The sequence below is a fragment of the Cervus canadensis genome, chromosome 13 (assembly GCF_019320065.1).
Source record: "Cervus canadensis isolate Bull #8, Minnesota chromosome 13, ASM1932006v1, whole genome shotgun sequence".
Lineage (NCBI taxonomy): Eukaryota > Metazoa > Chordata > Mammalia > Artiodactyla > Cervidae > Cervus > Cervus canadensis.
In genome coordinates, this window is record NC_057398.1 from 39,424,759 (window position 1) to 39,437,039 (window position 12,281).

Genomic DNA, 12,281 nt, shown 5'->3' on the forward strand with positions numbered 1-12,281 from the left:
TTTCTTTTTTCTTTCCTTTTTCTATTCTATTTTCTATTTTTCTTTTTCTCTTATTTCTTTTAAAGTCCTCTAGTACTCCTCTACTACTCCTTAATTTTCATTTTCAATACACTATAACCTTACCAAAAAAAAAAGAAGAGAAGCCCTATTTTTAAACCGAAGATTATTCTCTCCCAATCTTGACTCTCTGTTTTCTACCTCAGAACACCTCTATTTCCTCCTTTCCCCTTCTCTTCCCAATCCAATTCTGTGAATCTTTGTAGGTGTCTGGGCTACGGAGAACACTCTGGGAACAGACAGCTGCGTAGATCTGTCTCTCTCCTCTTGAGTCCCCCTTTTTCTCCTCCTGCTCATCTCTATCTCCCTCCTCCCTCTCCTCTTCTTCATGTAACTCTGTGAACCTCTCTGGGTATGCCTAACAGGGGAGAATCTTTTCGCCATTAACCTAGAAGTTTTCTTATCAGTGCTGTATAGTTGGAGAAGTCCTGAGACTACAGGAAGAATAAAACTGAAATCCAGAGGCAGGAGACTTAAGCCCAAAACCTAGGAACACCAGAAAACTCCTGACTACATGGAACTTTAAGTAATAAGTGACCGTCCAAAAGCCTCCATACCTACACCAAAACCAACCACCACCCAAGAGCCAATAAGTTTTAGAGCAAGACATACCATGCAAATTCTCCAGCAACGCAGGAACATAGGCCTGAACGTCAACATACAGGCTGCCCAAGGTCACACCTAACGCATAGACCCATCTCAAAACTCATTACTGGGCACTCCATTGCTCTCCAAAGAGAAGAAATCAAGTTCCACACACCAGAACACTGACGCAAGCTTCCCTAACCAGGAAACCTTGACAAGCCAATCGTCTAACCCCACCCACTGGGTAAATCCTCCACAATAAAAAGGAACCACAGACCTCCAGAATACAGAAAGCCCACTCCAGACACAGCAATCTAAACAAGATGAAAAGGCAAAGAAATACCCAACAGGTAAAGGAACATGAAAAATGCCCACCAAGTCAAACAAAAGAGGAGGAGATAGGGAATCTACCTGAAAAAGAATTTAGAATAATGATAATAAAAATGATCCAAAATCTTGAAAACAAAATGGAGTTACAGATAAATAGCCTGGAGACAAAAATTGAAAAGATACAAGAAATGTTTAATAAAGACCTAGAAGAAATAAAAAAGAGTCAATTAAAAATGAATAATGCAATGAATGAGATCAAAAACACTTTGGAGGGAACCAAGAGTAGAATAACAGAGGTAGAAGATAGGAAAAGTGAGGTAGAAGATAAAATGGTGGAAATAAATGAAGCAGAGAGGAAAAAAGAAAAAAGGATCAAAAGAAATGAGGACAACCTCAGGGACCTCTGGGACAATGTGAAACACCCCAACATTCGAATCATAGGAGTCCCAGAAGAAGAAGACAAAAAGAAAGGCCATGAGAAAATACTCGAGGAGATAATAGCTGAAAACTTCTCTAAAACTGGGAAGGAAATAGCCACCCAAGTCCAAGAAACCCAGAGAGTCCCAAACAGGATAAACACAAGGCGAAACACCCCAAGACACATATTAATCAAATTAACAAAGATCAAACACAAAGAACAAATATTAAACGCAGCAAGGGAGAAACAACAAATAACACACAAAGGGATTCCCATAAGGATAACAGCTGATCTATCAATAGAAACCCTCCAGGCCAGAAGGGAATGGCAGGACGTACTGAAAGTAATGAAAGAGAATAACCTACAACCTAGATTACTGTATCCAGCAAGGATCTCATTCAGATATGAAGGAGAATTCAAAAGCTTTACAGACAAGCAAAAGCTGAGAGAATTCAGCACCACCAAACCAGCTCTTCAACAAATGCTAAAGGATCTTCTCTAGACAGGAAATGCAGAAAGGTTGTATAAACGTGAACCCAAAACAACAAAGTAAATGGCAACGGGACCACACCTATCAATAATTACCTTAAATGTAAATGGGTTGAATGCCCCAACCAAAAGACAAAGATTGGCTGAATGGATACAAAAACAAGACCCCTATATATGCTGTCTACAAGAGACCCACCTCAAAACAAGGGACACATACAGACTAAAAGTGAAGGGCTGGAAAAAAATATTTCACGCAAATGGAGACCAAAAGAAAGCAGGAGTCGCAATACTCATATCAGATAAAATAGACTTTCAAATAAAGGATGTGAAAAGAGACAAAGAAGGACACTACACAATGATCAAAGGTTCAATCCAAGAAGAAGATATAAAAATTATAAATATATATGCACCCAACATAGGAGCACCGCAATATGTACGGCAAACACTAACGAGTATGAAAGAGGAAATTAATACTAACACAATAATAGTGGGAGACTTTAATACCCCACTCACAACTATAGATAGATCAACTAAACAGAAAATTAACAAGGAAACACAAACCTTAAATGACACAATGGACCAGCTAGACCTAATTGATATCTATAGGACATTTCACCCCAAAACAATCAACTTCACCTTTTTCTCAAGTGCACACGGAACCTTCTCCAGAATAGATCACATCCTGGGCCATAAATCTGGTCTTGGAAAATTCAAAAAAATTGAAATCATTCCAGTCATCTTTTCTGACCACAGTGCAGTAAGATTAGATCTCAATTACAGGAAAAAAATTGTTAAAAATTCAAACATATGGAGGCTAAATAACATGCTTCTGAATAACCAACAAATCATAGAAGAAATCAAAAAAGAAATCAAAATATGTATAGAAATGAATGAAAATGAAAACACAACAACCCAAAACCTATGGGACACTGTAAAAGCAGTGCTAAGGGGAAGGTTCATAGCATTACAGGCTTACATCAAGAAACAAGAAAAAAGCCAAATAAATAACCTAACTCTACACCTAAAGCAATTAGAGAAGGAAGAAATGAAGAACCCCAGGGTTAGCAGAAGGAAAGAAATCTTAAAAATCAGGGCAGAAATAAATGCAAAAGAAACTAAAGAGACCATAGCAAAAATCAACAAAGCTAAAAGCTGGTTTTTTGAAAAAATAAACAAAATTGACAAACCATTAGCAAGACTCATTAAGAAACAAAGAGAGAAGAACCAAATCAACAAAATTAGAAATGAAAATGGAGAGATCACAACAGACAACACTGAAATACAAAGGATCATAAGAGACTACTACCAGCAGCTCTATGCCAATAAAATGGACAACTTGGATGAAATGGACAAATTCTTAGAAAAGTATAACTTTCCAAAACTGAACCAGGAAGAAATAGAAGATCTTAACAGACCCATCACAAGCAAGGAAATCAAAACTGTAATCAAAAATCTTCCAGCAAACAAAAGCCCAGGACCAGATGGCTTCACAGCTGAATTCTACCAAAAATTTAGAGAAGAGCTAACACCTATCTTACTCAAACTCTTCCAGAAAATTGCAGATGAAGGTAAGCTTCCAAACTCATTCTATGAGGCCACCATCACCCTAATTCCAAAACCAGACAAAGATGCCACAAAAAAAGAAAACTACAGGCCAATATCACTGATGAACATAGATGCAAAAATCCTTAACAAAATTCTAGCAAACAGAATCCAACAACATATTAAAAAAATCATACACCATGACCAAGTGGGCTTTATCCCAGGAATGCAAGGATTCTTTAATATCCGCAAATCAATCAATGTAATACACCACATTAACAAATTGAAAGATAAAAACCATATGATTATCTCAATAGATGCAGAGAAAGCCTTTGACAAAATTCAACACTCATTTATGATTAAAACTCTCCAGAAAGCAGGAATAGAAGGAACATACCTCAACATAATAAAAGCTATGTATGACAAACCCACAGCAAACATTATCCTCAATGGTGAAAAATTTAAAGCATTTCTGCTAAAGTCAGGAACAAGACAAGTGTGCCCACTCTCACTACTACTATTCAACATAGTGTTGGAAGTTTTGGCCACAGCAATCAGAGCAGAAAAAGAAGTAAAAGGAATCCAGATAGGAAAAGAAGAAGTGAAACTCTCACTGTTTGCAGATGACATGATCCTCTACATAGAAAACCCTAAAGACTCTACCAGAAAATTACTAGAGCTAATCAATGAATATAGTAAAGTTGCAGGATATAAAATTAACACATAGAAATCCCTTGCATTCCTATTTACTAACAATGAAAAAACAGAAAGAGAAATTAAGGAAACAATACCATTCACCATTGCAACAAAAAGAATAAAATACTTAGGAGTATATCTACCTAAAGAAACAAAAGACCTATACATAGAAAACTATAGAACATTGATGAAAGAAATCAAAGAGGACACAAACAGATGGAGAAACATACCGTGTTCATGGATTGGAAGAATCAATATTGTCAAAATGGCTATTCTACCCAAAGCAATCTATAGATTCAATGCAATCCCTATCAAGCTACCAATGGTATTTTTCACAGAACTAGACCAAAGAATTTCACAATTTGTATGGAAATACAAAAAGCCTCAAATAGCCAAAGTAATCTTGAGAAAGAAGAATGGAACTGGAGGAATCAACCTGCCTGACTTCAGACTCTACTACAAAGCCACAGTCATCAAGACAGTATGGTACTGGCACAAAGACAGAAATATAGATCAATGGAACATAATAGAAAGCCCAGAGATAAACCCATGAACCTATGGACACCTTATCTTTGACAAAGGAGGCAAGGATATACAATGGAAAAAAGACAACCTCTTTAACAAGTGGTGCTGGGAAAACTGGTCAACCACTTGTAAAAGAATGAAACTAGAACACTTTCTAACACCATACACAAAAACAAACTCAAAATGGATTAAAGATCTAAATGGAAGACCAGAAACTATAAAACTCCTAGAGGAGAACATAGGCAAAACACTCTCCGACATAAATCACGGCAAGATCCTCTATGACCCACCTCCCAGAATATTGGAAATAAAAGCAAAAATAAACAAATGGGACCTAATGAAACTTAAAAGCTTTTTGCACTACAAAGGAAACTATAAGCAAGGTGAAAAGACAGCCCTCGGATTGGGAGAAAATAATAGCAAATGAAGAAACAGACAAAGGATTAATCTCAAAAATATACAAGCAACTCCTGAAGCTCAATTCCAGAAAAATAAATGACCCAATCAAAAAATGGGCCAAAGAACTAAACAGACATTTCTCCAAAGAAGACATACAGATGGCTAACAAACACATGAAAAGATGCTCAACATCACTCATTATTAGAGAAATGCAAATCAAAACCACAATGAGGTACCATTACACGCCAGTCAGGATGGCTGTTATCCAAGTCTACAAGCAATAAATGCTGGAGAGGGTGTGGAGAAAAGGGAACCCTCTTACACTGTTGGTGGGAGTGCAAACTAGTACAGCCGCTATGGAAAACAGTGTGGAGATTTCTTAAAAGACTGGAAATGGAACTGCCATGTGACCCAGCGGTCCCACTTCTGGACATACACACTGAGGAAACCAGATCTGAGAGAGACACGTGCACCCCAATGTTCATCGCAGCACTGTTTATAGTAGCCAGGACATGGAAGTAACCTAGATGCCCATCAGCAGATGAATGGATAAGGAAGCTGTGGTACATATACACCATGGAATATTACTCAGCCATTAAAAAGAATTCATTTGAACCAGTCCTGATGAGATGGATGAAACTGGAGCCCATTATACAGACTGAAGTAAGCCAGAAAGATAAAGAACATTACAGCATACTAAAACATATATATATGGAATTTAAAAAGATGGTAACGATAACCCTATATGCAAAACAGAAAAAGAGACACAGAAATACAGAACAGACTTTTGAACTCTGTGGGAGAAGGTGAGGGTGGGATGTTTCAAAAGAACAGCATGTATACTATCTATGGTGAAACAGATCACCAGCCCAGGTGGGATGCATGAGACAAGTGCTCGGGCCTGGTGCACTGGGAAGACCCAGAGGAATCAGGTGGAGAGGGAGGTGGGAGGGGGGATCGGGATGGGGAATACGTGTAACTCTATGGCTGATTCATATCAATGTATGACAAACCCCACTGAAAAAATAAATAAATAAAAATTAAAATTAAAAAAATAAAATAAATAACTTGTTAATAATCATTCTAAAAAAAAAAAAGAAAATTAGAGATACCAAGGGAACATTTCATGCAAAGATGGGCTCAATAAAGGACAGAAATGGTATGGACCTAATAGAAGCACAAGATAGGAAGAAGAGGTGGCAAGAATACACAGAAGAACTGTACAAAAAAGATCTTCATGACCCAGATAATGATGACGGTGTGATTGCTCACCTAGAGCCAGACATCCTGGAATGTGAAGTCAAGTGGGCCTTAGGAAGCATCACTACGAACAAAGCCAGTGGAGGTGATGAATTCCAGTTGAGCTATTTCAAATCCTAAATGATGATGCTGTGAAAGTGCTATACTCAATATGTCAGCAAATTTGGAAAACTCAGCAGTGGCCACAGGACTGGAAAAGGGTCAGTTTTCGTTCCAATACCAAAGAAACGCAATGCCAAAGAATGCTCAAACTACCACACAATTGCACTCATATCACATGGTAGCAAAGTAATGCTCAAAATTCTCCAAGCCAGGCTTCAGCAATACGTGAACCATGAACTTCCAGATGTTCAAGCTGGTTTTAGAAAAGGCAGAGGAACCAGAGATCAAATTGCCAACATTGGCTGGATCATCAAAAAAGCAAGAGAGTTCCAGAAAAACATCTATTTCTGCTTTACTGACTATGCCAAAGCCTTTGACTGTGTGGATCACAACAAACTGGAAAATTCTTCAAGAGATGGGCATACCAGACCACCTGACATGCCTCTTGAGAAATCTGTATGCAGGTCAGGAAGCAACAGTTAGAACTGGACATGGAACAACAGACTGGTTCCAAATAGGAAAAGGAGTATGTCAAGGCTGTAAATTGTCACCCTGCTTATTTAACTTATATGCAGAATACATCATGAGAAAGGCTAAGGTGGATGAAGCACAAGCTGGAATCAAGATTGCTGGGAGAAATATCAGTAACCTCAGATATGCAGATGACACCACCCTTATGGTAGAAAGTGAAGAAGAACTAAAGAGCCTCTTGATCAAAGTGAAAGAGAAGAGTGAAAAAGTTGGCTTAAAGCTCAACATTCAGAAAACTAACATCATGGCATCCGGTCCCATCAGTTCAGTCATGTCTGCTCAGTCATGTCTGACTCTCTGCTACCCTATGAACCGCAGCACGCCAGGCCTTCCTGTTCATCACCAAGTCCCAGAGTCCACCCAAACCCATGTCCATTGAGTCAGTGATGCCATCCAACCATCTCATCCTCTGTCATCCCCTTCTCCTCCTGCCCTCAATCTTTCCCAGCATCAGGGTCTCTTCAAATGAGTCAGCTCTTCGCATCAGGTGGCCAAAGTATTGGAGGTTCAGCTTCAACATCAGTCCTTCCAATGAACGTCCAGGACTGATCTCCTTTAGGATGGATTGGTTGGATCTCCTTGCAGTCCAAGGGACTCTCAAGAGTCTTCTCCAACACCACAGTTCAAAAGCATGGCTTTTAATTTCATGACTGCCAGTACCATCACTTCGTGGCAAACAGATGGGAAAACAGTGGAAACGGTGGCTGACTTTATTTTCTGGGGCTCCAAAATCACTGCAGATGGTGACTGCAGCCATGAAATTAAAAGATGCTTGCTCCTTGGAAGGAAAGTTATGACCAAACTGGACAGCATATTAAAAAGCAGAGACATTACTTTGTCAACAAAGGTCCGTCTGGTCAAGGCTATGGTTTTTCCAGTGGTCATGTATGGATGTGAGAGTTGGACTGTAAAGAAGGTTGAGCGCCGAAGAACTGATGCTTTTGAACTGTTGTGTTGGAGGAGACTCTTGAGAGTCCCCTGGACTGCAAGGAGATCCAACCAGTCCATCCTAAAGGAGATCAGTCCTGGGCATTCATTCGAAGGACTGACATTGAAGCTAAAACTCCAATACTTTGGCCACCTGATGCGAACAGCTGACTCATTTGAAAAGACCCTGATGTTGAGAAAGATTGAGGGCAGGAGGAGAAGGGGATGACAGAGGATGAGATGGTTGGATGGCCTCACTGACTCAATGGACATGAGTTTGGGTAAGCTCCAGGAGTTGGTGATAGACAGGGAGGCTTGGCATGCTGCAGCCCACGGGGTCACAAAGAGTCAGACACGACTGAGCGACTGAACTTAACTGAATAAGAATATAATATATAGCATGTTGACTACAGTTGATAATACTGGATTGTATATTTGAAAGCTGCTAACAGAGTAGATCTTAAAACTTATCACAAGGAAAAAAACCTGTAACTACATGGTGATCATATTAACAGATTTAGTTCGGTAATCATTTAGTATATATACAAATATCAAATCATTGTTATACCTAAAATAATATAATGTTCCATATCAATTACATTTCAAAAAAAAGGTTTATCATTCATGATTTCAGTGGTTCCTTTAGTGGGGTAAAAAGGGTGGGAGTGGGGAGAGGCTTGAACAAGTATGATGCAAGCATGCACACACACCCACATAAAATTTGCCAATAAATTATATGCACGAATTAAGAAGTAATATCTTCTAGCAAATAATAATGACTTTATGGACATTTCATTAGTAGCATTTTAATTTAAGAGGATTAGGAAAAGGTAGTATTTCAGAATTCTGGACACTAAGTGCCTTGTGGTTACAAAATGTTGGGAAAGTCCTAAGGCACAATGACACTTAAGGAACAACAACAATAAAAAAACTGGCGTAAGTGGAGAACTGTGCCGGGGGTCTTCATCACTGCATAAGCAAACTGGCATTGCCTCTGGCATTTTATAAGCACAAGAAGGTATATTGTTACAACTAGGACTAAGATTCTGGATACTTGCTGAAAGAGTTCAAATGTTGCCTAATCATCTAGTTTAGTCTATTCCAATCTTATTTAAATTCTCAAATAATACCTAGTCAAGTTCTACAAAGAGCTTTAAGGTCTATAAAAATTCTACCATGAGTGCTGTGGGAATCAAACAGCAAAAGTAGCTAAAGTTAAGCAACAGGAGAAAGGAGAAACTGATACAGATAATACAAATTTGTTATGTCACTTAGTATTTCTAAAAATGGAAATCACTTCTTAAAATTACTGACCAACATCCAAACAACTTTCTGTCTCCAGCTAAAATGTTGCTTATTACTACTACATTCATTGTTTAGCCACTAATCCATGTCTGATCTCTTGCGACCCCATGGACTATAGCCTGCCCAGCTCCTCTGTCCATGGGATTTCCCAGGCAAGAATACTGGAGTGGGTTGCCATTTCCTTCTCCAGGGGATCTTCCTGACCCAGGCATTAAAGCCATGTCTCCTGCATTGGCAGGCAAGTTCTTAACCATTGAGCCACCAAGGAATCATGAGATAATTAAATCCTCTCCTTTAGTCAGAATATACTCTGCTAATTAACTCACCGTGCAAAGTGGATTGTGCTAATTCATAAGAAAGCTTACCTCTGACTAAGCTCCTCCAGGTAGCGACCGCTGAGAGACATGTTAACTTCTAAGGCTTTAATACGGTTATTAAGTCTCATAAATACTGATTCCTTTTGGTTTGATCCATGTACAAGATTTCCATTAGCATATCCTAGATCTGAGGAGTTTTGCAATTCAGCATAAAAATCTGTAGCTGTCCTCTGTAACCCTCTTAAAAGGACATCTTCTGGAGACTGTTCATCTTCTTTTACTTCAGGTAATGAAGAATCCACAACAGGAGTTGAAATTTGCTTTGGTGTGTCAGCTATGTTCATTTTGGCTTCCCCATCTTCAATGTCTGGCACAGCAGCTGTGTTTACAGGTGGCACTATTGTTTCAGATAGCTTTGTGGTAATTTGCATGGAGTTTATGTCTTCTTTTACAACATTATCCATTACTTCATCAAGTATTTTTGTTTCGTAGATCACAGCTGGTTTCTCTATAGAACTAAAACTCTCAGACCTTTTTTCTGTTTTATCATCAACCTCAACAGAACTGTCTTGGGGAATCACTTGTGATGGTGAATGCCCTGCCTCATATTTAATAGGCTCAGATACTTCTATTTTAGATAATGAGTTGATTTCTGGAGTAACATCTAAGAGAACAGACTGAGAAAGAGTTTGAGGATGGCTTGGTTCAAGTTCAATTGCATCTAAAGTGTGATTAATCAAATCTTCCTGGAGCACACCACTTAAATCATCTAGAACAATGGTTTCAGCTTCCTTTTCCTTATTCTTACTGTCTGGTTCTCCACCTGGAGGCTGCAATAATGAAACATCTACTGGTTCTTCAGGAAGTACTAGTGGTGGTTCAGCTGATGTAAGATACTCTTTTCCTTTACTCAGAGCAGTTCTGCTGCGTTGCCGATAACAAGCAACTCTAACTGAACACCATTTATATATATATTCCGAAAAACTAGAAATACAACAAATTGTGGTGAGTTCACCGCAAAATATTTGTGTCTCTGACTCAAACCAAGGTGATGTTTCATCCTCTTGTTCGCCACTGCCCAGAAGGGTCACTGTAGAAGGACTTGCCTCCTCCTCTTCTTCTTGAACTAGCTGTACAATGGGACTTTCTTTTGTAGGATCTGGTGACAGTGACTCGGTGTCAGGTACATGTCCTCCAGTGGTTTCAAACCTAGAAATACATATCCATAATTATGCTTAAGGAAAATAAATGCACCACACATAAGATAAAAAGAAGGGAAAGGACAGAAAACACTCAAATTTACTTTGAATGAATTACTATCCTTCAAATCACTTTCATTATAAAAACAGCATTATTCAGGAATGATAACAGAAAGATAATCTATCAAGTGACAAGCCAGATGATTCAAATCACCATATTTACCAAATCAAGTTTTTCTTTAATCTCTAAGAATAGTTATGTGAATATTTCCATTTACTGAACATAGTACCTTTACTGAATATTTCCATTTAGTGAATATAGTACCCTTCCTCCCATATTCACCAATATCACAAGCTTTCACCCCTTATATCAGAAATTGAGCTACCCAAGGGCTATGGAAGTCCCAGTTAGAACAAGAAGCCAGGACCTTACTACGAATGCACTTTGTGCCTGAGTATCCTACTTTCAAGAGTCATCCTACAGTTGACCCTTGAACCGTATGCAGCAAGTCAGAGTTGCTGGCCTTACACACTGTGTAACTCACAGCCTGTCCTCCATATCCACAGTTCCTCTATACTTCAGCTCTGCATCCATAGATTCAACCAACTGAGATCATCTGTACTGCAGTATTTACTAACAAAATAAATCCACGTGTAAGTAGATCTGTACAGTTCAAACCCGTTATTCAAGAGTCAACTGCAGATTTCTCAAAGATCATTTCTCTATGGAGATTTGAGGAATTTCAATGTGGCATTACACACACACACAGAGGATTATCTGCTTTAGAAAACAGAAAATATCCCTACTCCCCCCAAATAATCTCAGTATTATCTAGGCTAATTTTCAATTACTGAAAGCTAAATACTTAACCATTGTAATGAAAATCCTGGCTAATAATAAACTACTAGTGTCACTAACTTAGTCCTATCTTTGGGCTCTGGAGTATGCGTGTCCAGTAGGCAAGAGCGGGGAATTCAAGCTGGTGGGAACAGTGTTGTAAATTGTAATATCTATGGTCCCTTCCAAGATAAAGGTAATGAATTTCCAGGTGAAGCCTTTGTAGCAACAAAGGTATAATTTGAAAAAACAAAGTAATTTGAATACCAAAAAGAAATCTTCATATGCAAATTTTCCTACTGTGAAACACTACTAAAATTGTCAGGAAATGTCTTTAAATGAAGTCTAATATCACAACAGCAAAGTAGGAATAAAAAAAAACCCAGTATCTAGGGACTTCCTTTGCAGTCCAGTGACTGGAACTTTGCCTTACAATGCAGGGGTATGGGTTTGATCCCTGGTCAGGAGGCTAAGATCACAGATGCTCAGAGTCAAAAAACCAAAACATAAAACAGAAGTAATATCATAACAAATTCAATAAAGGTTTTAAAAATGGTCCACATTTTAAAAAAAAATGTTTTTCTACAGAAATTTTTTTAAAAGACAGTATCTAAAAGCTGGACTTTCATTTTGTTGACAATAAAATAGTAAACAGACTAAATTAAAACATAATTAGGCTAAGCTTCCCTTAACAGATGATAGAGATAGACAGCTGTATATAATCTCTACACAATATTTCTTACAACTAAATTGAATTAATT

The 12,281-nt window shown here is 38.3% G+C and overlaps 1 protein-coding gene across 7 annotated transcripts in view; it reads right to left on the reverse strand.

Annotated features, from left to right (window-relative positions):
* Nucleotides 1–12,281, reverse strand: part of SUCO (SUN domain containing ossification factor) — a 96,295-nt gene that overhangs the window by 22,887 nt on the left and 61,127 nt on the right. For all 7 annotated transcript variants that reach the window (XR_006272496.1, XM_043484562.1, XM_043484565.1 and 4 more), the window contains one exon: nucleotides 9,532–10,692. Coding sequence is in view for 6 of the 7 variants with exons in the window: in XM_043484562.1 (XP_043340497.1) it covers nucleotides 9,532–10,692 (1,161 nt within the window). In the remaining variant the exon portion in view is untranslated. The remainder of the gene's footprint in view (nucleotides 1–9,531; nucleotides 10,693–12,281) is intronic.